Genomic DNA, 26,843 nt, shown 5'->3' with positions numbered 1-26,843 from the left:
TCTTCCACTACACTGCTCTCCATATTTACAGGGTAAGTATGAATGACAGTCGGAGCGACGCGGTAAACACCGGCGAACACGTTTCCACTGACAGGGCGTGTAAATGAAGCGCGCGGCGGAGGAGGAGACTGGACTGGACCACGACTCGAACAATCATATTATATTAAAAGGTCTCGACCTACAAGGAAACTTCCCCTCCTGGAGAAGCAGGAGGCTAAAATCACTCTGCAGTCCGGCTTTTATCAGATGATCTGCACTTACACTGATAAACCAACGCAGTGTTCAATCATCATGATTTCTACTTTTCTACCTCACTGTTCAGTCTCCAACACTCGTTCTTCTGTGTGAGAGAGAAAAATAAGGAAAGACACTGTGCTGCTTTGTCACTTTCCATACAATCACTCCGCCCTCTTCCCTTCCTCTCGTCTGTCCACCCACCTATCCTCCTGTCCTCCTGTCCTTCTGTCCTATGTCCGGTCCAGTTATCCCACATCACAGTCAGAAAATAAATACACAATAAGAATAAGAAGAATTACAGTGCGTGCAGACACATCAGTGGAAATGCAGCCGGAGAAGAATCCAGACCAGACCAGACCAGAAACCTGGACCACTTCAACCTTCTCATCGTCTCCATGTGAAGAGTGGTTTTTACTGAGGCTTGAGAGGCAGGACGTCCACGAGGAGCTCAGACTGGACGTCCGCGAGGAGCTCATACTGGACGTCCACGAGGAGCTCTGACTGGACGTCCATGAGGAGCTCAGCCTGGACGTCCACCAGGACCTCAGACTGGACGTCCACGAGGAGCTCAGACTGGACGTCCACGAGGAGCTCATACTGGACGTCCACGAGGAGCTCTGAGTGGACGTCCACGAGGAGCTCAGACTGGACGTCCACCAGGACCTCAGACTGGACGTCCACGAGGAGCTCAGACTGGACGTCCACCAGGAGCTCAGCCTGGATGTCCACCAGGACCTCAGACTGGACGTCCACGAGGAGCTCAGACTGGACGTCCACCAGGACCTCAGACTGGACGTCCACCAGGACCTCAGACTGGACGTCCACGAGGAGCTCAGACTGGACGTCCACCAGGACCTCAGACTGGACGTCCACCAGGAGCTCAGACTGGACGTCCACCAGGAGCTCAGACTGGATCCTGAACTATAAGAACTTAGAAGAAGACATCAACACAGCTAATGTTTAATCCTTAAATGTATTTAATGATGGACATTAATAAGTAAACATGAGACAAGAGGGTATTCTGGACACATGACTGTCAGACCATACGCGTTACACTATGCATCCTATAGAGGACAGGAAGCTCGAGGGTCTGTCCTGGACATGGTGTGTTAAGGACGTACAGACGTCTCTTGTTGCATCCAGTTCATAGATCACGAGATCAGAGCTTGTTCTGAGTCCGGTGTCAGAGGCGTTTCTTTCTACACCATCAACTCATCAGCTATCGTTCATAAGAAGAAGGAAGTCATGACTAAAACGACAATCCATGACCAGCGTCATGACTTCTGCTAGAAACGTCCTGTTTCACACTTGGACACAGAGTTTTTAAAGGGGAGTTTGGAGTGTGGAGCACATTTTTCCCTTAGATGCCCTTAGTTAAGTGTTTACATGTTCATCGCCTGTTCATCTCTTTTCATTTGGACACACATGAGACACCATTTACGCATCTTTCCGTCACCAACACTTCCTGTTTCAAAGTAAAAGCACTCCCAATGATTCCATTCTCCTTTTTATTTTCATTTCTAACAAAGTCGTATCTTTAAAATACAGTTTCCATGGCTTCACAGAGAAGAATCCTGGCATTAAGTCAAGTACAGAGGAGACTTTAGTGTGTTTTAAAGCAGATTTTTTTTATTTATTTTCATATTTTTTCGATGCATTTCCAAAGGCAAAGTTTCTGAAGTGTCAGAAAAAAGAAATGACAGATTTGGTGACATCTGAACTTGAAGGGAACGCGTTTTTTGCGGTTTGTTGTTGGCGTTTGAAGGAGATTGAAAGTGTGAGGCCCAGATCCTCGTCTCCCGCCCTGTCTTTCTTTCTTTGGCGCTCTTTCTCTACTTAGCATCATCTAAAAGGCTGAGCTGGTCATATTCACCAACCTGGCTATTTTTCACCGCTGCAGATGATGTCTTTCTCCACACACACACAGACACACACACACACACAATGCTCACATATACATTTTCTGTGTTTTCTCTGCATCTAAAATACACAACATCTCGTCACCTCTTTTGTTATTATGGGGTGTTTCACCTCATGTATCACAGCCAAGGCTTTTTTTTTTTCTTTTACACCTGAAACTCGTCTAAAATAGAATGTTTTAATCCAAAAATCCTCTCTTCTCTCTCTCCCTCCCTCTCCCTCTCTCTCTTCGTGCCTCTTCACTTTCCTCGTCTCTTCCTCTCATCTCCCTCTCTCCTCTGTCTCTAATTCTCTCATTTGCTTCCCTGTTTCTTCTTCCACATGCGGGCCGACTGTCATTATATGTTATGGCGCACGGGTCTCTCTCCCTCTCTCTCTCCCTCTCGCTCCCCCTCTCCCTCCCTCTCTCTTTCATGTTCCTCTGGCAGTCGCACATTAACGTGTGGAGAGACAATATCTCCTCCAGATAATGCCATAAATGAGGGAATTTACATACATATGCTGGCGTTCGCAGGCAGCCGCAGCCTCTCGTATGTGCCGCACTCAGCGCACACATCCCACTGTGTGTGTGTGTGTGTGTGTGAAGTGGCGCTCCAGTGGGACCATCATTAGAGTGGATCCAGACTAATGACACAGGAAACTGATTCAGAGAAGTTCTGTAAAGCCCCCACTTTCTCTCTCACTCACACACACACACACACACACACACACACACTCTGTCTCTGCTGCTTTTAGGATTTAAGTTCTTTTCGCTGTTAAAAAAATACGCCACAAACCAAATTATTGACTAATTAATTGGTAACGATAGGTTTCATTGATTGATTTTATCTGCAAATGGATGAGTCTCTCTCTCTCTCTCACACACACACACACACACACATAAACCCTTACCTTAACCTTAACCATCACAGCAAAGTGCCTTTTATAGTCTCATTGTCCATATGTCTATATTATACATTCACAAATGTGAAAAAAATGCACATTTATTATTATTATCTTTATTATTATCTTTACTGTCTTTGAACGTTGCTGCCATACATTGTGGGACTAGAAAAGGCCTTATCTTATCATAACCCTTACCCTAACCTAACCCCAATTCTAGCCATAACCCTAAAACCAGGTCTTAACTCTGAAAAACATTTTAAAGTTTAAAGGCCCAGACGAATGTTCCACAAAGTTAGGTTTTTATGTTATTTGTTACACACACACGTTTGTGCAGCAGTCTTAGTGAGGACACATGTAGACATGGTACATTCCTGAACCCTAAATCCAGGTCTTTACCTTAAAAAAATATCCTTTTTATTTGATGGCAGAATGTGAGGACCAGACAAATGTCCTCACACCTTTAGGTTTATAAGTATATTTGGTCCTCACAAAGAGACAAGAACACACACACACACACACACACACACACACAGTCTGCACACTTCTGCTTTTTGAATTTTGGATTGTTTTTCCCACAAAAGATGCCACAACAATATTATTTGCTCTTTCACCTGAGTGTTAATGATGGATTTTATGACAAATGTACACACACAAACAAACAGAAAAAGCGACTTATTTAAAAAACAAAAATCACTCATTGATAATCATCACAATTAGTAAATATGTTAATGATGGCAACTTTTGCAATGGAAAGATGTGAAATGTTGATAAAAGTAGCAGAATACACGGCATTCCCTAAACCCCTTACCTTAACCTTAACCATCACAACTAAAAAAGCCAAACCTGAACCCTTAAACCAAGGCTCAACCCTTAGAAAGCCCCTTTAATGGGTGATGAAACCTGAGGAGCAGCCAAAATTTCACTTAAAATACAGAAGATTCCCATCAGTAATAATGGTCCTGGTTACAACACAAGGGTAACACTGTTTCTAACAGTTTGACTCCAGAACAACAAGAAGAGAAAAGTCACATGTCATGATCTCTGCAGCTCAAGGTCATAATTATAATAATAATATAATAATTCATAATCAACAACAACAACAACAACAACAGGAAGAAGTAGAAGAAGAAGGAAAAGACAAAGACCAAATCATCATTTTTAGCTCACAGTGACTCAGTAGCTGCTCGTCTACGACCGATCACGGAGGTAAAACTGAACGAAGGGTTTCAAACACAGAAACCACAAAATAACACATTTTAACTCATTTTAATAAATGGAGACAGCAGTGGATCAACAGCTACTGAGTCCATGAGAGCTAAAAATGATGATTTTCCTGTCAGAATAACAAATAAGATAGTGTAGACTCAATCAAGTGTAGAGATTATTTTGTTTGCATTTGTTAAGTGGATCAAATTAGTTTTTTTTCCTTTAAGTCCACACAGAAATACTCTAATATAAGTTATTATGTTGTTTAAACTGAATTATTTTGTAGTTAATCTGTAAACATATGTCGTCATGACACTGGATTTAAAATTTGAATTATTTGTTTCACAGACACACAAAAAACTAGCAGTTGTCTTCCTGTTTTGCTGTTTTTATTGTTGTGTTTCCTCCCCGTGTGTTGTTCTGAGGTTACACACCGCGCCGTATTTCCCAAACTGACGATGGAGCTCACCATGAGGGAAACTGTGAACAGATGTTGTTTTAAACACAAAAACGCTCACTTTAATCCCTGCGAATTAGCTCGGAGACTAATTGTGTGCCATGTTTGAAAAACGTCTCCCGTCACGCACTGAAGTCGGTTTGTTTAAAGAAAACCTCTACGAGGGTTTGACCACCGAGGGATTTTCAAGGTTGTTTAAAAGTTTAAAATAAAAGGTTTGAATTCAACTTCTGTTTCTTCTTCACACTTTTCTCTACGTTTCAGACGTTCGACAAACATACGTTTGTCCACGTGAATGAATAAATGTCACAATTACAACGTCATACAGTTGTTTTTCCACCTTTGAGCAGGGCCGCTGTCTGTTTGTGAGCCCCCGAGCTGCAGAGGGGGCCCCTGAGGGTGGCTCAGAAACAAATAAAAAAAACGTCTTATTACTTTTATCGCAAATACATTATTTATTATTATTATTATTATTATTATTATTATTATTATTATTGTTATTATTATTATTATTATTATTATTATAATATTCTTTATTCTTTCAGTTTGGTGTGACCACATGTAATCGATTGGGGGGCCACATGTGGCCCATGGGCCACCAGTTTGACACCTCTGCCATACGACCGTAAAAAATGTTTTTTTTTAATGAAAGAGATTGATTCTGTAAATAATTTACTAAAGTATTAAAAATATTATCAAAAAATAATATTTTCATATCAGCCCTCTTATACATTTTTATTTATGAATGGATTATTACATCAATTTATTCACTGACAGTCTTAAAGTACATTCAGTTATTCATGATCAAATGATTTATTATGATTTCTGTGGCTTATGTACACGTGCGTGTATGCTTCAGGGAGTCATAATCATCAAAATAATCCTAATAATCCAATCCGACTTTATTTATAAAGCACATTTAACAACAACAGAGTCTAAAATCTGTAACGTATACATACAGTAAACACATAAAAACTTGAGAAAACACTCACAAAATTAGTAAAACAACAGGAAACCACAGATTCGACTCATGTTGTGGTAAAAGCTAATGAGTTAGTTTAAGTTAAAGAGATTTAAAAACAGTCTTAAAGGCAACTTATTCCACTTAATAATATACAATCATTTCCATTATAAACAAATATACGTAAGTTGGTTCAATGAAGGGCCCCACCGTGGTCCCTACATACCCGTGGGCCCTCCCCCAAAGTGCAAGTCCACAACGATCCTCAGAAACCAAAGTTTCCTGCTCCACAAACTGGAACCTTCTCCTCGTGTCTCCATCTGACTCTTTATTGTTTACTTTTTAATTAATCGCACCGGTTCATTCTGAACACGTCAGAATAAATACATTTTTCATCCCTGGGTTTGATATCGGGCCCTCGCCGCCGCCGCCGCCACCGCCACCGCGCCACCGTCGTTATTAATGCTGCGGAGAATTCAGCCAGTGTTTGCAAATAATATCCTCAAATTGAATCATTGTTGCATGAATATATGCAAAATATTCATTTCAGGCGGCGTGAGGGTTGAGTGCTTTTAAATTGGAGAGATCATTCATGGCTTCACCTTTTCAGGCGAGATAAAGTCGTGTGCAGTAACGTTACAATGTCACTGCGTGTGTGTGTGTGTGGGGGTGAGGGTGAGGGTGTGGGGGTGAGAGAGTGAGGAAAGGTAGAAATAATGATGAGAGGAAAAAAAAAAAACAAGAACAACGAACGCAAGTCAGAGAGAAAAAAAACAAAACAATAATCTAAAGCGAATGAGAAGCGGAGACAAAGGAACAAGAGACAAGGACGGAGTTTAAAGACAAAAGACGGCTGCAGCGTTTCTGTTTTTGTCTCGTTCCATTATTTTGAAGCAGCAGCAGAGACGTGAGTGTGTTTACACTCCGTTACCACTCTTCTGTTTGCAAGTGACCACGTGAAACTCGGAGTTTGAATCGGTATTTTGTGACAAAACAGCTGAAATTCAACGTTTTTCCTTAAGGACTTTTTTAAACCCTCATTTATTAATGAATGAATGAACAGTTAGAACAGTAATTACCGTTGTTCAGGATGTCGGATGTTTGATTTTTTTGTTTTGCGTGTGTGTGAATTATGATGTCACGAGTCTCAAACAGCCAGTTGCAAGAAGGAGGTCACAGGTCCTTCACTCTGTGAAACTCTACGTGCCGTGGAAATGAAGTCTTCTGTGAGAATCTCCTCCCAGAAAAGGTTTGATTAAAGTGTCCGGTCGAGTCAAAGACTGAAAGTCAGTCACAGTTAAGGTTTGTTGTGTCTGTGTTTTCCCACGTTTTCTTAAAAAATCAGGTCAGGATTGAAAATCCTCTCGCGTGGGACAGGATTTATGTGACCGAGGAGCACAGAGACACAGGTGAAACTAACGAGACACAGGTGAAGCACATCAGGGGCGGGGCCGGCAATCAACAGGGAAGCTATAGGACAGGAAGCACAACTGGAGGAAGGAAGACCTTCACAATAAAACAGGAAACAAGGAAGTGAAAAGCAGACACGGAACTAAAAGACACAAGTTAAAGAAAAAACATCCAATCCCAGCGGACGTAGGACGAAAGGACATCACAGGGACATAGAGACAAACAACCTCATCCCCAAATCTGCATGTTGTTGGACTGTGAGAGGAAACCTGGAGAAAACCCACACACACACATGGAGAGTACATGAACCTGGGTCTTCTTGTAAAGAAAAACAGAACAAAAAGTCCAAATATAAAACATTTCCAACTAAAAGTGTTAGTATAATTCACAGGTTAGACATTATTGACATCTACTTTGTCTTTGGGCTTTTGTAGAGTGGCTCCAGAAAGGCCCCGGCCTCAAATACACATCAAATATTTATTTTAAGGCTCCAAAAAGCATTTATTTTATTTTTTGACGACAAATTCTCGTTAAAAAGGAACCAGAAATATCTTCACTAAATTAAAAACACGCTCCAAACTCAGGTTTAACTACAAGTGAAGACAGTTTCTCAATCCTGGCTCACGGTGTAGATGTCTCACCTGTTCCTAACGAGTGTGTCATTTTCAGGTGGTTTAAATCAGGTGTGTTCGAGCAGGAAACATGGAAAACATGGCACAGGATTGAGAAAGATGACGATTTAAAGTTTCTCCACCCTGTATTTATGGAGTTGTGGAGGTTGTAACTCTAATATCACTCTAATATCTAATATCAGTGCCTCCTCCTCCTCCTCTTCTTCATCTTCTTTCCTCACATTAACACGTTTAAACGCAATCACCGGCACAATCAGATTCCTGAGGTGCGAGCGCGCGCGGACGCCGCAGCCGTTTTTTATGGTAACGCGATAAAAATGCTAAAATTAAAAATAGCGTTTGCTTCTTTCTCTTCTCCTACTTCTGTTTTTCTTCTTCTTTCTTTCTTTTTAATGTAAAAGGTGGACGAGGAGGAGGAGAGGGAGGTGTGTGTGTAAGTGTGTGTGTTGGGGTGTTGGGGGGTGCATCACATGGACCGGGCCTCGCCGAGGGATAGGCTGTCGCTAGGAGACGGAGGCAGGGAAACGGACCAGTGGCAATGATGTATTAACTGGCGAAGGTGGCTGACAGTAATCTTTGTCACTAGATGCAGTGGCTGTCTAAGTCCTGTCATTTTATGCATCTCATGCAAAACAGATGTACCGGGATACTACAGGCTCAGGGAGGGGGGAGAGAGAGGGAGGGAGGGAGGGAGGATGTAAGGGGAGGAGGGTAAAAAAAAAAAAAAAAGGAAAGAAAAATCATTATCCAGCTCGAGGTTGGAGGGGCTGTCACCGAGAATTTCATTATTTTTCATCGCGTCTCCAGAAGGCGGATTCTGCATATTGTAATTTTTTTCCTCCCTTTTTTTTTGTAAAAAAAAAAAGAAAAATACATTTATTTTATTTTTTTTTTACCACTATGAGTTTCTCTAAATAATTTGGGAAGTTTTCCGGGGCAGGGGAAGTTTTTTTTTTCTTTCTCCGCTCATTATTCCCAGAGTTCAGGGCAGAGGTGCTCAATCACGGCGCGGCTGAAGGAAAACGCTTACACACGGAGAAAACACGCCCCTGCTGCCGCCCGCCGCCGCCACCTCCGTCTCCTCCTCCTCCTCCTCTTTCTCCTGTCCTCCCCTTCGCTCTCTATCCACACACTCCATCCTTTACCGCTCCATCTCCATCCTCCTCCTCCTCGTCTGGACCATTGTCCTCGCCGTGGTCCTTTCCTTTTCTTCTTCCTTCTTTTTTCTCCTCTTCGCCACCTTTACGCTCGATAACCTCATTGTTCCTTGTGTCTCTGTGACTTTGCGGCCTCTGGTGATATCATCTCACTTGTTTTGTTGTAATCCCTGTTAATCCTGTTGGAATTAGGAGCCCAGTATTCCTCATTTATTCCACTTATAGTCTTGTATTTTCAACTGTGAACTGGCTGTAGTTAATTTGAACATATACACATTTCTTTTTACAAAGAATAGATAATCCAGGGGTTATGACATAATAATCCCGCCGACCGTACCTTTTAAAGGTCCGGTATGTAATAATTAGTGATCTATTTTGTCTATTTGGGCCCTTTGCCCTAATATACACATACAATATTTATTGTAAGGCTAAAAAGCAAACTTTATTTAGTTTAAAGCATATATAAACATACTTAAAATTGACTTTTAATATATCTAAAACCACTCAGTGATTAAAAAGCAACTATCAAAACAATTTAGTGATCAATTAATCATCCATCAATCACTGCAGCGCTATGTCGAAATAGATTTATCTTTAAATCAGTGGAAAATGAGTTGTTTTAAAGTGTAGATAAAGTTTTTAATGAGTCTGATGAATAAAAGGAGGCGGATTCTTGACACAGAGTCACTGATTCAGTCGACAAATCTTTGTTTTTGGCTTTTAATTTCATCTACGTGTTGAAAAAACAACCCTAAAAACACATATTGTGTGTGTTTACTGCAATATTCGACACACACACACACACACACACACACAGGCCCCTCCGATGACTGTACCACGTAAAGTACTGCTACTTATATTACTCCTCTTCTTCTTCTTCTTCTTCTTCTTCGTTATGCTAAAGCGACACAGTTGCAGTATCTTAATTGCGGCGTCTATTTGCCGCACAGAAGCACATCACGGCTTAACGACGGTGTACATAGTGCATGTAGATGGCAGCAGAAGGACAATATCTTTTTATCTACCTGCAGTAAAACTCACCCTCTGTCCAAGCCATGAATAACACTTATATTGCCAGCTCGTTTCTTTACCCAGGAGAGAAGGTGGGGGAGTGAATCGGGGAGGAGGAGGAGGAGGAGATTAAGAAAAATTGCATGTTTAGACACAGAAGCGACGAAAGAGGAAATATGCGGCGAGAGGTGGAGCCACCAACTTTATTTTACATCCAGATTCAGTTTTTTTATCTACTTTTATGTACATTTGTACATAAAAACAAATCAGCGTTTCACTTAAAAAAGAACATTTTGTGTTTGTGGACGAGTCGTCAAAGTGAAACGTCACAGTAAAGGTGCTTTCACTTGTAAACAGCAACACCAGCAGCTCAGATTCTTCTTGAAAATGTGATTTTCTGTCTCGTGGTGTCGATTTAAAGGGCCAGTATGTGACATTTAGCAACTTTTATGGGCAGAAATTGAATATGCTAACCCTAAGTAAGTTTATATCCATAGTTGTGGCTTCAAAATAAAGACTGGCTGGTTTTTACGTAGCCTTGAATAACATTGGAAGTCGGAACTGGAAAAAAACATATCAGCTAGCTGTTGTTAGCCATTGTTAGCGATACCTGACGCTAACAACAGCATTATTATACTCATTCATCAGCATAGCATCATAGAAACTTGACTATATTCGGTGACCGACTGACTTCTTGTGAAACAAATATGATAAAAGTGCAATTACCTGTAAAATGTGTTCGTTTTTTAGCATGGCAGCCATCTTGGAATGCTACGTCATGGATTTGTGAGTCAGAAATCCAACTTTAGACAACGTTATAGTTGAAATTTCCAACTTTGAACTGAAGATTCCGACTTCTGAATGCAACTGTAACACACTTTTAGCATTTTAAATGTACTTTAGACAAGGACCTTGCTTTATGGAGGCAGCCATTTTGTGCCGCAAATGGAAAAACATGACATGATTTATGTTTTTTGAGTTTTAAGTGGAAGCTTACAAGACAAATGAGGAACAGCGTCCTTTCTGGTAAGTCTACGTAGTTCCCTTGGGTCCTCTGTCTTTGTTGTAATATACAGTCTGACCATTAGAGGTCACTGTTTCATAAAAAGAAAACTGCTCTCTTTAACGCAGCCTCATCGTCCACAAACGCTAACGCGGACAACTCTATCGTAAACGTCTCGCGACCTGAACTCCGTGCTCTGCCGCCTCTCATTTCAGAGGATGGAACACTCTGCTGCCCCCTGCTGGTTGGTGGTGTGAAATGCTTTCAGGGCACAAAAGAAAGGGTCTGAGAAGGGAAGGAAAGTAAATGGGCCAACAGTTTTTTTAACAGATTTAAAGTGACACAGGTCGGCAGTTTGTTCCTGTGATATAAAACTGCACATTTTCTGTATGGACTTTGGTGCAGGAGAGTGAATAATTACACTTTTCTGGTAACAACGAAATGGAACGACAGACACGTTCTTAAAATACTGCAAACTTACAAGTAAGTGGCTACACACTTAAACTACAAACCTAAAACATCATCGTGGTTCGTGTGATGTGTAAAGTCAGTGGTGCCCCATACTGTATGTATATATGTATGTATGTGTATGTACTGTATACACAATATGTATGAGGAGGAGAAGAGGGAGAGGAAGAGGGTCAAAGCATGAAGGAGTAATAGAGAGACAAAGAAGAAGAAGAAGGGAGACAGAGATGTAAGTGGACTCAGCGGAGACCCTGGTCGGTGGCAGTCTGTCTCTGATTTCCATTCATTGTTAAGATGGATGAGATCCCAGCCGGACCGAGAGCAGCGCGCCGCATTTTCCTCTCCTTCTTCTTCTGCTCCGTCCCCCTCTTTTTCCTCTCCCTTTTTTTTTGGATAGGGGGCATTATTCAAAACAGAGCTTATTTTTGGCGGCCATTATGCATGCACACCTGATCAGCATGTCATCCCGGCCTCCCTGCATCGCATGATGGAACGGCCCAATTTACCTCTTTCACCTGCCTTGCATAAAGGCACACGGAGCAGAGCGCACAGCGGCGGCAGGCACTCGCTGTACTCTGCTGCTGCTGCACGCACACACGCACACACACACACACACACACAGGCGCACGCGCTGGAGTGGAGATGGGAGGATGGAGTCGAGTGGAAGTGTGCGCGGTGGTGGTATACTGATACACACACACACACACACACACACACTACTGTTTATTTGCAAAGTGTGTACTTAAAGGCATCTGAGTGTTGTGTGACACACACACACACACACACACACACACTGGTCTCCCACACAGATCCTAACTGTGTCAGTTGTTTCAGAGTCAAAACTGAATTCATTAGGTAGTCAGACGCTCTCTCCTCTGTGTGTGTGTGTGTGTGCGTGTGTGTGTGCGTGTGTGTGCGTGCGTGTGAGTGTGTGTGTGCGCAGACCTCCCTCATGTAAATCTTAAACTACAGCTACATCCAAACCACTACGTCCACATTCTTTGTGTCCACATCACCACACCTGAAATGCTGTACATGTGTGGTGTGTGTGTAGTTCATGGGGTGTCCACAGGGGGCGGGGAAAAAGGGGTCAATGGTCAAAAAAAAAAACAACTAATATTTGATATTTTATATTATGAATTTTTCAAGTCTTTTTCGAGTAAACTGTCCAAATGTCCGGTCAGCATAAGCATCGTTCACTGTGCAGAACAGAGAAGAAGAGAAGGATGAGGAGGAGACACAAAAACAGCATCAGCCCTGTTTTTAAACGCTAATGATTCATTTATTTATTTCCTACTAGTTTCAGTAAAAACAACTAAAACCTAATGTTCATATTGTTTTGTTTCCTGTTAGTCAAACTCTCCAACTTCCTGTTGACACAATTCTGAATGTTTTTATCTGAAAACACAGAAGAAAAAAAACAGTTGTTAAACAAAAAGTTGTCCTGAAATACTAGAAATAAGAGTTTGGCCTTTTGTTTTTTCTTTAATTTCTCTCTTATAGGATTTTCAGGTGATTCAAATGTTGTGTTTTTCATGATTTTACCTCATAGTTTCCTGCTTATGTTCTGTGATCATCTGTTATGTGATTCACCTGTGCCTTGACCTGCACCTGGTTCTCGTTAGGCTCCTCCCCCTGTGGAGAAGATCTTGGATGTGCTTCTGCTGTGTTTTGTATCTTTCAGAAATGTTCTTGCCTTGTGTTTTAATTCATCTTCGTGGTTTATTTATTACTCTGCACAGCACGTTGGTCCACTGTGGTTGTTTTAAGTAAAATTGGACTGGACTGTCTTGTGCTTTCTAATTTGGATTTTCTTCTTTCAACTTCCTCCCATCGTCATTTAAAAAAGACTGATAAGAACCAGTCAGATGTGATATATGATTCATATCGATAAATCCTTCCTAATTAAGCACAGGATGCCTTTAAAGAAAAGGTTATTCACTGTATCATGTGTATTTTGGTGTATTAGACACATGTGTTTGCGTTTTCTAACCACAGTTAGAGCGTTCACAGAGGAACACTCTCCCTCTCTCTGGTGTCTCTGTGCTGGGTGTATCCAGCTCTGATTGTGGATTTGGTCAAGGACGTATCCTCTGCTTGACCCCCTCTAAGTATTAGTGCGGGATTTGTTATTTCAACCCCGTTATGAGCCTCCTTTTTAATTTGGTCGCGGTGTGGCTTTGGCCAAATTAGCTGCAGCTTTTGGTGAAGCTCAGCTCAGCTCAGCTCAGGCCTGTATTTATGTTCTTACTCATCACATCAGTTCACTGGCAGACGTCAGGAAAGCACACGCACGATACGAGCGTTTCTCACCATGAATGTCCTGTGTTTCCATTGAAAAAATGATTCCTTTTCTGTTTTGTTATGTTTTGTTTTTTTCCAAATTGAAAATGATTGGAATATTAAACTAAAAAGCTCAAAACCAAGCTACAGTTCTCGCACGAGCAGTGTAAAAATAATAACAGAATTTGGTAGTTGTGCATGCTTTAGTTTGCACCATCATAGCCAACAGTTTTCAGTTTAAGTTAATTATTCAGAGGAAGAAAACCTCTGTGTCAAAATGATTACATGAATCTTGGAATTCAATTTTATATCTCATGTTTAATTTGAAGTTACTGCCTCTAAACATTCATTTCATGTCACATTTATTACTAAGAATGGCTATTTTTAAGATTTTGCTGATGCTTATTCAGAGCTGTAGGCAGAATTTGCCAAATGTTAGCTTTGCTAATCAAACAGTACTGCGGTCACTTTTATAGGCTGTTGTATTAGTACGCGTTTGCAGGCTTTGCTAGTGTTAACCTGTTAACTTGTAACTACACGTTTGACAATTTGTGGCTCCGTTTTCGCTAAATTTAGCTTTGTCCGCCATGATGCTAACAAACTGTTAGATGGTATCATATTGTAACTATTGTTCACAGTAGCATTTGTCCAAACACCAGTGATAATCTTGATATACTGGAGTTAGCAACCTCTGCTAACTTTATACTGATGTTAAGTTATGGCGCTTTTGTATTTTCCAGTTATAGCACTAGCTACTTGGCTCAATTTGACTCTACTCATTTTCCATCAGTGATAGTACTGAGTACTAGTGTTTTTTTTAGTACCTTCTCTGGCGAGGTTCCAAACAGACTGAGCTGATACTAAAATGTGACGTCAGTGAGACGTCGGACACGAGAAGCTAAAGCATTGTCGAACTGTAGATCAGTTAGCCCGAATCACTACCACGTTCAGTGGTATTTAACTTCAGTGACTCAGCGATTCTGTGAACAAATCTGATTCTAATGATTCACTTACACCCAAAACAAGTGTCAAACAACACAAACCGTAGTTATTCCAGTGGCCAACAAATTGGATAAAAAGTGTTTCACAAACTTAGCATCAAACAGCTAGAACACATGAAGTCAGTGTAACCACAGATGTAGCTGCTGGTCACTGAGCAGCACTCAAACACTCGGGGTCAGAGACTTTCACGTCACTGATGGAGATAAACAGAGTAAACTAAATCAGTAAAATGACTCCGAGACACGCTACGCCTCACGTTTGACTGTTGTTGTTGTTTAGCTCGGGATTTATGTGCCGACGCCGAGGCCCGGTGCCAGCGGTGTAACGTAGCGTGGCCTTTATGAGACAAGCACACAGTCAGTGTGAGTGTGGGGAACTGCTGAACTGTCCGGTATCAATGTTCCCCTTCCTGCTTTATGTCAGCCCGTACATCAACATCAACAAACAGTAAAACAGGTCATAAAGTCAACAAGAGGAAGACACAGACAAGAGAGTACATCGAGTCAAGGCCTGTAAACGTCCATTTACACCAAAATACTGACAACTATTGATCAAAAATGCCTCATAATAGTTACTTCTATACGTTGAACGGGTAAATTTAACTCTTCCATTACTGTAAAGTTGTGAGAGAGTGAATATAAAAGCATAAATATGCAGGAAAAAATAGATTTCTGCCTAAAATTGGAAAAAAGAGTCACTAAAAGCTGAGATTTTACTGGGAGTGAAATAAAAGACAGAAAACAACAAAACACCAGTGTGTGACAGTTTAGTCACACACACACACACACACACGCGTATTTTTAGTCACTTTAAAATGACTGAAGAATGTCAACCCTTCAGAGTGATATTTCGTGCCAAATGATTAATACAATAATAAAATGTCAGCGCTAAAACGTCCTCTAAGTGACAGCTGCAGTTTGAAACGTGCGTCACCTGACAAAGTCTGATTCAGCTGTCACAAACACGTCTTTATTTTCAATAAATAAGAATATTATTAATAATAATAGTACTAGTAATAATAAGAGATGCAAGTTTTAACTCAGATAAAGCGTTAGCGGTTATTAACCTACTTTTTAGGACGCATCAGTGAACGCGACGGTAAAATATGGAAAATTATACGTTTGTAATATGGAATGAGCTGTACTTTGATTTGCTGCTGCAGTTATGTTGAAGATATAGGTATTTTTTAGCAAATTGGAACATGACTATGCATTACACACCTGATGAAGACAACATAGAGACATTTATGTGCAGTTTGTTCCATAAACGATGAATACTGAACTAGAATTTGCAGCTATATGCGTAGAGCACGGTTTGCACTCCAACAGTTTAGGAACAACTTTATTATATAGACATATACATTTGTGTATTATACATATACATTCGTGTAGGACAGTCTGGTGTAAAATGAGCAAAAATATGTAGGATGAGTTGGATTTAATGAACTAAAACAAAATAAAAATGATTTATATCACTGCTAAGAATGCGATATAAACTGAATCATAACTTTAACTCAACAACACATAAGAGGCCTGAAGCTGTGACCTATAAACACACACACACACACACACACACCCAGGATGCCCATATAAGGAGTTGTGTCTTATTCCCACGGCAAATTACCCTGGGTTCACCTGTGGCACAGATCAGAAGGATTAAATTATAATAAACTTTTCTGTTTGAAGCCACATATCTACTGGTCATGCAAATATTTCACAATAAAAGCCTTCTTGGAAACTTGCAGGAAAACAGAACTACTGGAGGGCTTTTACTTTTACTTTTTTACCTTTGAACATATGAATTAAAATTTATTTTAGGAAATGATGATGGCCACTCTAGCGCCACCATCTGGACTATTGGCTTTCTTCAGCGGAGGAACTTCATAGACATTTTAAGACGTTTTAAGTTGGATTCCCTCACAATAACAATAATAATAATAATAATAATAATGATGAGGACAACAAAATGGCTGCCTGGCCCCGATTCACATCAGACCAGTTTATCATTCGTTTTTTTTCCTCAACAACTTTTACTTCAAGAACTTCATAAAAACACAAATTCAAACATTCTCAGTGCAACGTTTTCCAGTGGGTTTTGCAGGAAAAATAGAGGATGTTTCTGTGGGAGACAGCGGCCGCGTGGAAGGAGAAAGAGGTCAGACGGAGAGACGGGAGATGCAGAGCAGCGCCGGGGGTTTGACATCATGGAGATGAGCGCGAGGGGAGATGATGGAGGGGAGGCGGGGAGGTGAAGTGAGATGGAAAAGAGAGGAGAGAGGGCAGGAGTGGAGGAGAGACAGACGGGGGGAGAGTGGAATGAGAGAGGTGAAGGAAAGCCCAGCGGAGCCAGGACCAGATATTTACGGCATCCAACTTCATCTCAGCCCGGGCCAGCTGGGGAGAGCAGGTGGACCAAGCAGGTCAGCTCATTAACACAGCACACACACACACACACACACACACACACACACACACACACTGTTGTCCTGCTTTAGATAATGGCAGAGTGTGACATCACTGTGGTCGCCAGGTTACTGTTCTGTCCCCCGAGTAAAAAACAAAAAAAACAGCTTGTGACTTGCAGCCTGGTCCAGGTGTGTGTGTGTGTGTGTGTGTGTGTGTGTGTCAATGTGTTAAAAGGGTTAAAAAGACATGACCTAAGTATGGGACAGAGAGGACGGATGATAGTGTGTGTTTGTGTGTGTGTGTCCATTAATCATGGCCGTGCTCCAGGCCGAGCCCTCTGTCCCACCCCCATCACACAGTAGACCACACTCACCTCTCTGTACACACACACACACATTCATGTACAGCATTCTTACAGAGGACACTCACAGACATAATACCTTCCCTATAGACCCTCACCCTAACCTTAACCCTTAACCGAACCCCAAAACCAAGTCTTAACACCATCAACAGCTCTTTTACGGAGTGACAGAGCTTGAGGACCAAACCAAAATGTCCTCGCTTCCTCTGGTTTGTACGTTCCGTCCTCATAGAGATGCTTCTACAGGTACACAAGTAGCATCCTTCGTGAGGACACTCAGAGACATAACGCGGAGACATTCTCTAAAGCCCCTTATCTTACATGTTACTGCAACCATCACAACAAAATGTCTAACCCTAAAACTGAGCTTTAACCCTCCAAAAAAGAATGACCCAAAATGTTCTCCCTTCATTTCTCAAGAGCAAAAACATGGATTTGGTGATACGTCGTGCCAGGACAAATATCTATTTTTGGATTAACAAATCAAGGCGCTCTAAAGTAGAGCTGAAGTCACAGCAACATTGGTATAAAAATTAAATCAATAAACAAAACATAGACGTGAAACAGTAAAATTGTCCAAGGAGAAGTGGCGTGTCTTTAAAAGTGTTTATTTTAAAACTTATGCAAACTTACTTTTGTGTGTTTAATATTTAATGTTTGCTCATAAACTCTCCTCAATGTTACACACTGCACTTTTACCACTTTAACTATTGCACACTGAAGACTTATGGATGTACCCAGGGCTCTGTCTGTCGATGGACGTCATAGCAACAGTTGCTAATGTTGCTCAAGCTGTGGTGACCTGGTATCCGCCATGCGTGCACTCCATCTGACATGGCGTCAGGGATAATGAAGAATGTCATAACTGATTTAGGAAGGTCTTGTTTCACCTCCCTCTTGTCCTTTTCTCCCCCACCTCTCCTCTGTCCCCCATTGTCCTTTCACCACAACCTGTCTCGGCAGGCGGCCGCACAGTCCGGTTCTGACACTGTTTTTCCACTGATGCCACGAGTGCTTGCTCATTGTGAGGACTGTTGGGTTTCTCTTATATAATATTGTACAGGTTTTTTGTGCCTTGTCGTGATTTGGTCTCATCTAAACGCTCTGTTTGCGACTAACAGTTTTTCACTGACACTTTTCTCAACTTCAAACAAAGAGAAGTTTGGCATCGCGCGATGTCGCCTCATTCAAGATGAGTCGGCACAGTGTATGTGTGAGTGTGCTGTTACTGTTAAAACATACAGCGTTGCCACATTGAAACACCCGAGCAGACGGAAAGTTTGGCGGAAGTAAAACATCCAGCAACGTATCTGCTGTCGTGACCCCGAAGGGAAGGAGAAACTGAAAGAAAACAATCCTCACTCACTCCATTACTTCTCATGAACACGTGAACGTTGTCGATTTGCATTTCCACGCTGACAAATGTTGTCATCCACCGTCAGCGAAGTGTGTTCTCCCGGATCATCCTCACCCCTGTTTTTCACAGGTGAGGCTGTGACAGTGTGGCCAAGGGTGTGAATCTGCCCCCTTCACACACACACACACACACACACACACACACACACACACAGTGTCGGTGTCAAAGCCTGGTAATTGGTGGCGGTGTAAGGTGTAAACAGGGTGACGGTTGGCGACGCTATAATCGCCTTCGCTGCTGGTGTGAGCGGAAGCGAGGAAGAGGAAGAGGAGGATGAAGAGCTGCTGTGACGGGGTGTGAGGAGGCCACCGCACAGCCACCTGCCCAAATGACTCCACGTCTCCACGTCTACATCACACACACTGAAATAGACACACTTTATTATCACTGATTCATTTGTCGATTGTTTTCTAGATGAGCTGAGTCATCGTTCGGTCCAGAAAGTATCAGAAAATGTTGAAAAACGTTGAAAAATGATGAGCGGTGTTTAAAAAAAACATGGAAAATATTTGCATTTAAGAAGCTGGAAAATCAGATCATGAATAAAACTTATGACGACTTATTTAGTAATTGATTAATAAACGTAATGTATATTGTATATACGTACAAATATGTACGGTTTATGTGTGAGTACATGTGCGTGTATTACACACAAGTACCTTTTTGTCATATATTTATTTTTATTATTGTTGTTTTGTAAAAAATAATGCATAAACTCACATGTTTGTGTTGACGTCACTGCAAGTGTGAACACATTTGTCTCTGTCTGCAGTAACACTGGTTATAAGTGTGTGTGTGTGTGTGTGTGTGTGTGTCTGTTTGTGTGTCCGAGAGAGTGAGAGTGAGAGAGAGAGACATTTTTCTCACCCCGAGCACAGATCTTTTGCCCTGCATTAGTGCCAAACCAAATTACCCTCCTGCCTGTCTGGTGCCCTCAGCCCAAACCACACACACACACACACACACACACACACACACACACTGACTATGACATAGAATGACAGCAGCAGTAACCTCGTCTGGTCTCCGTCCACTCTGGACTTTTTCTCAATCTCAGTTTAGTTAACTTTTAAAAACATGATTAAATGGATGTGTGTGTGTGTGAGTGTGTGTGTGTGTGTGTGTGCCAGACAGAGTTCATCACCCCCTCCTCACAGACTTACAGCCAAATGAGCCCAGTTCACACACTCAATGATTTCCAAAGAGTTGCTAAACCAGACAATTAACAAGGAGGAGCCGAGGGAGTGAAGGAGTCCCTGTCCGTCACCGGCCTTTTGTTTCCCATTCATTTTTCATTTTTTTCTTTTATTAACGTGTATATTCAAATCATAACATGACACTTCATATAACTTAAACACTTAGGAATAAGCTTTACGACGGCACATATGATGACGACCTCTCTCCGGCGTCCAGCTCACCTCAAGTCTTCAAAGAAGCTTCAACCTCATTTATTTTTTACAGAGCACTTTTTAAATCCAGAGGTTCTGTACAGAGCAAAGGAGAACAATAGAAAGTCCAAAAAACATAAATACACAGGGTCAATTATCTTTAGAATTTTTTTTATTTAACTAATTGTAACAATTTTTTTTCACGTTTATAGTAACTACTATTTTTTGGACCATTTTTCTAGATATTGGTTCCTTTAGGGTTATTTTGGCAGATACATGGACAAACTGTAATGATGTATTTATATCCATATACAGTACTTGTATTGAATATAAAGTAAAACAAAAATAACAATAGACTATAAGATTCGAGCTTTTCACTCACAATGTGGTTTTCAAAGGTCTCACATTGAGGGTTTATTGGCAGAAATCAAACCTTCAACCTATCAGTATAATTTCTTCCAAGTTTATAATGAGGGCCTTGCTTTACTGTGACCAGACGTGTTAAGAAAGGTCAGACACACATACATTTGTTGTATGAATTAACTTGAAAACATTGGGATCTATGGGAAACTCATAAGCTGAGACACAGCTCAACACTTTTGCTGATGACAATCTGCTTTTTTGGTGCATGAAGGCCACCGTAGCTCCCTGGCAAAGCAGTTATCACTGAATATTGGACCTCACATTTCAAACTTAATCCTGTGTCACATCCTTCTCCACTTACAGCTTCTCACTTCTCCTCTTTCTCTTCCTCTTCCTCGCCCAGTTCCCCTCTTCTCATTTTCCCATTTTCCTCCCATTTCAGTCATCATTTATTAAATGTAATTTTGTCTCTGCCTATAATTTCCCAAATCTTACTCGCCTTTCTTCTCAATTTCCACTTTCTTACCTCTCCCTCTGCTCACATCCAATCTCTCGTCTCACTCTTTATTTCCCCCAGCTTTTGTCCTCCCTGTCCTCACCTCCCTCCTCCCCCCTCAGCCTCTCGTGTCAGGCCGCTGCTGTCCTGTCCTGTCCTGTCCTTGCAGAGAGCAGCGGTGCGTCTTCAGTGGGGGACGCCGACTCTACAGCTCACCCAGATGGACTATTCCTGTTCTGCCAGACTAAAATAAGACAAAAGCATGTAAGCATCATGGGAGGAGGCTTTTCACGTGGCCCTCACAACATCGTCTGCTGTTTTATTCAACATCTTGAGCTCTCCCTCTGTGAAACACGGGTCCCTGACCTTTTCATGCAGACATGCGGAGCTCTGCGATCCACGATCTACTGAACACCTACGAATGGAGATACTGTATAGAACTAGATTTTCTAAGTCATATATATGTGTATTGTCACCTATTACCTACACAATAACTAACATGGATGGATTTCCCCTGCATTTAAAAGCAATTACTGACAGAATTTACAGTTGCAGGAAACATCGGCTAGTTTCTGTTTTTTTAACACCTTTAACACCGAGCGTAACAACATTTGCATTACTGTAATTACACAACAGTTTAAGCTATTGGAAAAATGCCAGTGGTTTCCGGAAGCATAGAAGTTGCACATCAAAGCCAACATGTGGTTATTACGGTAATTTCACTCGCAGTGTTGCAGGAGGCTGGCGAATCAGCGTCTTTGTCGGAAAAATGCCTGGGCATAGTTTCCATTTTTTTGTTTCTGCAACATCGAGAGACAAAGACTCAACGTTTTTTACTGTTTTATGCAATTCAAATTTCAAATTTAACAGAAGTTTTTGTTTTTCCTCATTTTAAGTTGTTATTACACTATTTTAACACGCACCAAAAGTGTTAACAAGATATTGAAATTTAGTCCTCCTTACTCCTTTTGTGATTAAAATAAGTAAAAATGTCCAGATGAACATGTTGAGGCTTAAGTAGTAAAGGGCTACTATTACATGGCATCCATTTTGTACATTATGGTCCCATTTAGAGTCAAATTTAAGTAGACAATGATGTGATTGGCAGCGAGAATTGTTAAATGGGTGCAAATCTGCGTGGATGTTCAGTGGATTGTGGGTTCGATCCCCTGCTTCATAGTCTACGTGCCATTGTGCCAGACATCCAAATCCACGCTGCTCCTGATGTTTGTGCAGAATGAAAAATTGGGTGTGACAGAAGAAAAACAAAAAAACCCCGCTGCCCCTAGATGTTCAAGTCGATGGGTGTGAATGAGTGAACGCCAGAACTGTAATGTAAAGCAGCTTTGAGCGGTCGTAAAGACCAGTATAAAGCAATACGGTAATTCCTGGTTTTAAGAAAACCATCATGGCGCTGGCCAAAGTACACACTTAGGGCTTCAAAACTGCAGTTCTCGTACCAATTTGCTGAGCTGTTGAAGAGTTTCAACTTAAGTTCTGTGTCCACAAAGTGGTACAGTTCACTTCAGTTCACTTCAGTTCAGGAGAGTACTCAATTATTTGCATTTTCATTGTCAAACGTTGAGGGGGTTACCAAAACAACGCTCACATATAATCCCGGTTTTACAGCACCCTTCAGTTGGGTAAATAAGCACTGTGGTCCGCCTCCTTAAGGGGTGGAGCTAGACAAATTGATAAGTCAACAGAGATTGGTCAACTTCAGTAAGAAAGTCGTTAAAGTCACTAAATTCTCTGTTTCAAACAAAGCTAATCTTGTAATGAACGACCCCACACCAAGAGGAAGGAGCACGGGATGCTATTTATGTAGATGATGCAGCTACCGCCACACGCCCCACACACCCCACAGTGGAAACACTAGCTAGATCAAGGTTTACCAATTCAAACCGGGTGTTACCTCGTGAGAAATTAGGCTTTCCAGAGACTTAACCTTGAATTGAATTAAAAAAAATTGACAAATCAGTTTGATTTAACAGTTGATCGTTGGGCACTGATGCAGAAAAACACTTGAACACTTTGTGCCAACAAAAAATCTACATGAAAATATGATCTACAAAGCTTTACCACTTGACTGGACAATTAGGGAAAATTGTGGGCTTAAAAGAGTGAGTAGCAGGGATTAGACAGAGAGCCGCACAGATGAATGTGTGGCCCAGGCCGGTATGAAGTTGTCCCTGACACCCAGAGGCCTCATCATCCACCATGATCCAGACTCTGATGCATCGACCCGGGCCCCGAGCCCCCGCGTCAATAAATCCATCCCTCCTCCGCCGACTCCACTCCATTCTTCTTTTTCTCCCGCTCTCCTGTGACCGGGGGAGGTGAGAGGTGTCCTGAGAAAGAGGAATGAACACGGCAACAGTCTATCACCGCAAGGTCGAACCCTGTCCAAAACTCTGGGACACGCGGGGCTGAAGGAGGCTGTGAGGGATGTGGAGAGCAAGTATATATATATAAAAAAACAAGATGAGACGAGATGAGACCAAAGAGATAAAGACAAAGAGAGACACAACAGAGAGACAGATATTCTCAGATCTTTGAGGATGGATGGTGGAAGCTACGTTTGGTTGTGCTAAGCCAGTGTGATAATTGAGACACGAACAAGGCTTGTATAGAGACCAAGACCGCAATGAAGGCAGGACAAGACCATGTCAAGAGCCAGCTACATTAATTCTACTTTTCTACTTGTTCAAGGTTTATTTTATTTATAAAACACCTGATCTGAGTTTCAAATCTGCATTGTGTCACTTCACTCTGTGGTCCTAGATCAACTATATACCCATTATGTGGCCATGCAACGTGAAAAATTGACATTTTGCCGATAGATATAAACAGACAACTTGTAAGTAATGTCAAAAAACATGTACACAACAATAAAAGTTGAACACATTAAGAATTGTACACACTTTATGGCCGCAGTGCCTAACTTTTGTTGTTGTTGACCTTATTATTCCGTCTCTTTTTGGACTTCGTTTGCTCTGTTCTTCAATTGAAAACAGGCTCTGTCAGGCAAAACTATCAGACCTGACTGAGGGAGCATTTGTGTGTATACAGCAGCAGAGCAGTGGTGGGAGGAGAGTAGAAACGCTATGTTATGTCATCTCGCTTCACTAAATGTTGTTACTGTTGCTTTCAACTGTCTTGATGATAAACAAATAACTTGACAGTGGTTTATTTTCAAAAGTTAACAAACCACCACTAGCTTTGAAGATGAATCAGAAATGTTCGAATGGAAAAACACCTACGATGGCGTCCTCAGTCATTACATATTTATGAGTTTAATAAAACCTTATTCATCATCTGCTGCAGAAACTGCATCATTCAAATAGACGAACACACCTCAGAGATAAGGAAGGAAGAAGAGCATCTTGGAAGACACCACACACACACACACACACAGAGAGGGCATAAGGATGGGGGCTTAGCCAACTTCTGCGAGTCGTCCCGACTTAACTTGAGCTCCAGACCGGGTCTTAATATTCCGCCGGAGCGCTAGAGCCGTTCTTCTGCACGACCAATCCCATCGTCAAGTCAAATTTGCATTAGCAAATGGGAAAGCAGCGACGGCCTATTTGTTAATCTGATCTTTGTTTACCCAACACTCTTGTAATCCACTTTTAATTAAATAGCTGCCCAAATATGTGCGAGCAGCAGTTTGACTTTGTCTGTGCCCACACAGCCAGACTGGAGCAGACCAAGAGACTGAGGCACGGAGGGGGGGAGGGGAGAAAGAAAGAAAGAAAGATCATACTGTACATAAGACATCCACAGATTCATCTAATATGAAAAGAGAAGTTAGCCACCAGGGGGCGACTCCACTGGTTGTAAGGTCTCTGTCTTACGATGTTGTATATCATTTTATTTTATTTGGTTGCACAAACGTCACATTTAGAAAAAAACACATTAAAGAAAAAGAATATTGGAAAAATAGTTTTTTCACTATAGAAAAATATCTAACTTTGTCTTAATAAGATATTACAGCTGAATTTAAGCTTGAATTACCGGTAACATGTGGAAACATTGGTTTGCAGTAAACATTTCTCCTTTCCTGTGATAACTTTCTTAAATCTCTGTCCACTTTTGTCTAGTTTTTGAACAGTTTTTCCCTCATTTTAAGGAACATTACAGTGTGAAAGTGGCTGCAGATTTTCTAGCCAAGCAAAATTAGCTTACACTGTTGGCAGATTATCTTTCTTAAGAATATTTGGCTTATTTCTAATAGGGCTGGAAAAGGAATGATACAGCACAAGCTGTAGGAGTGAACAGTGGTGTGATTGACAGCTGGTGTGCTCCTATACGTGCGTTGTTGTGTTGTGCAAGTGTTTGTGAACTTCCTGTATCAACAACTAACATGGCGTAGGTCAAATCGCGAATCTCTAGGCTTTACATTGTGTGCTAGTTTTGCATCCGGAAGACTTCGGCCATTTTCCATTAACAATAAGGTCTATGGGGAAAAGACGACTTGCTCAACTTGTGTGCAGATTTCCACTTTCAGACAATTCATGCAAACACATTTCCCCTTCAATGCAAAGCAAAAAAAAATCACATTGCATTATTTTCCTAACGTACATGCAGACACGCACTGTAACCGTATACTTGCAGGGTTTATGCGGGTCACTTCTGGAGATGTGGCTTATCCCATTGTCTGGTCAAATATCTAATTCTAACCTCACAATAGATTTGTATATCCTATCTGTCATAAACCACAGGCTGTGTGTGTGTGTGTGTGTGTGTGTGTGTACTTTGAATAAATCAAATAACACACACCCGAGCAAACACACTTTTCAAAAAACACTCGCCGGACCAATCCGCCAACCCACACACACACACCCACACAGAACGAGTACACAATATGGCTGCATAATGTCCTTTATCTATTTATAGTTAATGCCATCCTAGTCCTGATAATGCAAGCAGATACCTGGTAGGCAATTACATCTTCCCGATTTCCCTCTGCAATAAAAAATGCACTGGTAATAGGAAAAAAGGGGGTAAATAACACAGCGGCGTGGAGTAAGCCGGCCTGGCCTGCACAATACATCCCCAATAAGTCAGCCCGCACTGACACGAGCCACATTGTCATTCATATGTGCCTCCTCCGCTGCTTTTACATGTGAAAGGGACAGCAGTCGCAGGGACATTGTGTCTCTATCTGGATATTATAGGTGACATTGCATTATCCTCAGCCAAAAATATTTCCGATATGTGTGCTTTCGGCTTTGGGGGGGTTTATATTTGCAGCATTAGTATATGCATGTGTTTGTTTGGGCACAGACAGAGAGTGTGTGTGGGGGATTGTGCAGAATGTGCTCACACGTCGGTGCTAAAAAAGTTGGCAACATTGGACAAAAGTCACATTGGACTGTTCATGTTGGAGGAAGTTGTCTATCTGCCTTTCTATGTCAAGTTTCCAGATTCTCCCCGTTTACTTCAGGCGTCTTCAAAAGACAGGAAAGCAGTTTGGTCAAAGTTTGATTAAAAATTCCAGACATGCACTGAAGTCTGGACAATCTCCAGAACGTTTCCCTACGAGGTTCTTGGGCAAATCTGCAGATGATGACTCTGGATGATTCACAGCGATATGAGAAACTCAAGAGAACGTATGGACCAAGATCTTCATGACCTTCAAAGGATAAGTGGTAGATCATGGATGGATGGGTGATTTTAATTCACAGAACATCCAAGTTGCCAAGGAAGAATCTAGATTTGACTGTGTTGAAAGTGTGTCCTTTGTTCAGGCCAGTGGGTCAATGTAAAGTTAGT

The 26,843-nt window shown here is 41.5% G+C and overlaps 1 protein-coding gene across 1 annotated transcript in view; it reads right to left on the bottom strand.

Annotated features, from left to right (window-relative positions):
• Window positions 1-648: 648 nt before the first annotated feature.
• The window catches only part of sanbr (SANT and BTB domain regulator of CSR), a 124,888-nt gene continuing 98,693 nt past the window's right edge, over window positions 649-26,843 (bottom strand). The window contains exon 19 of the mRNA XM_044046280.1: window positions 649-1,153. Within this exon, the coding sequence (XP_043902215.1) occupies window positions 649-1,153 (505 nt within the window). The remainder of the gene's footprint in view (window positions 1,154-26,843) is intronic.

The sequence above is a fragment of the Solea senegalensis genome, linkage group LG15 (assembly GCF_019176455.1).
Source record: "Solea senegalensis isolate Sse05_10M linkage group LG15, IFAPA_SoseM_1, whole genome shotgun sequence".
Lineage (NCBI taxonomy): Eukaryota > Metazoa > Chordata > Actinopteri > Pleuronectiformes > Soleidae > Solea > Solea senegalensis.
This window is presented reverse-complemented; position numbering and strand designations above follow the sequence as displayed.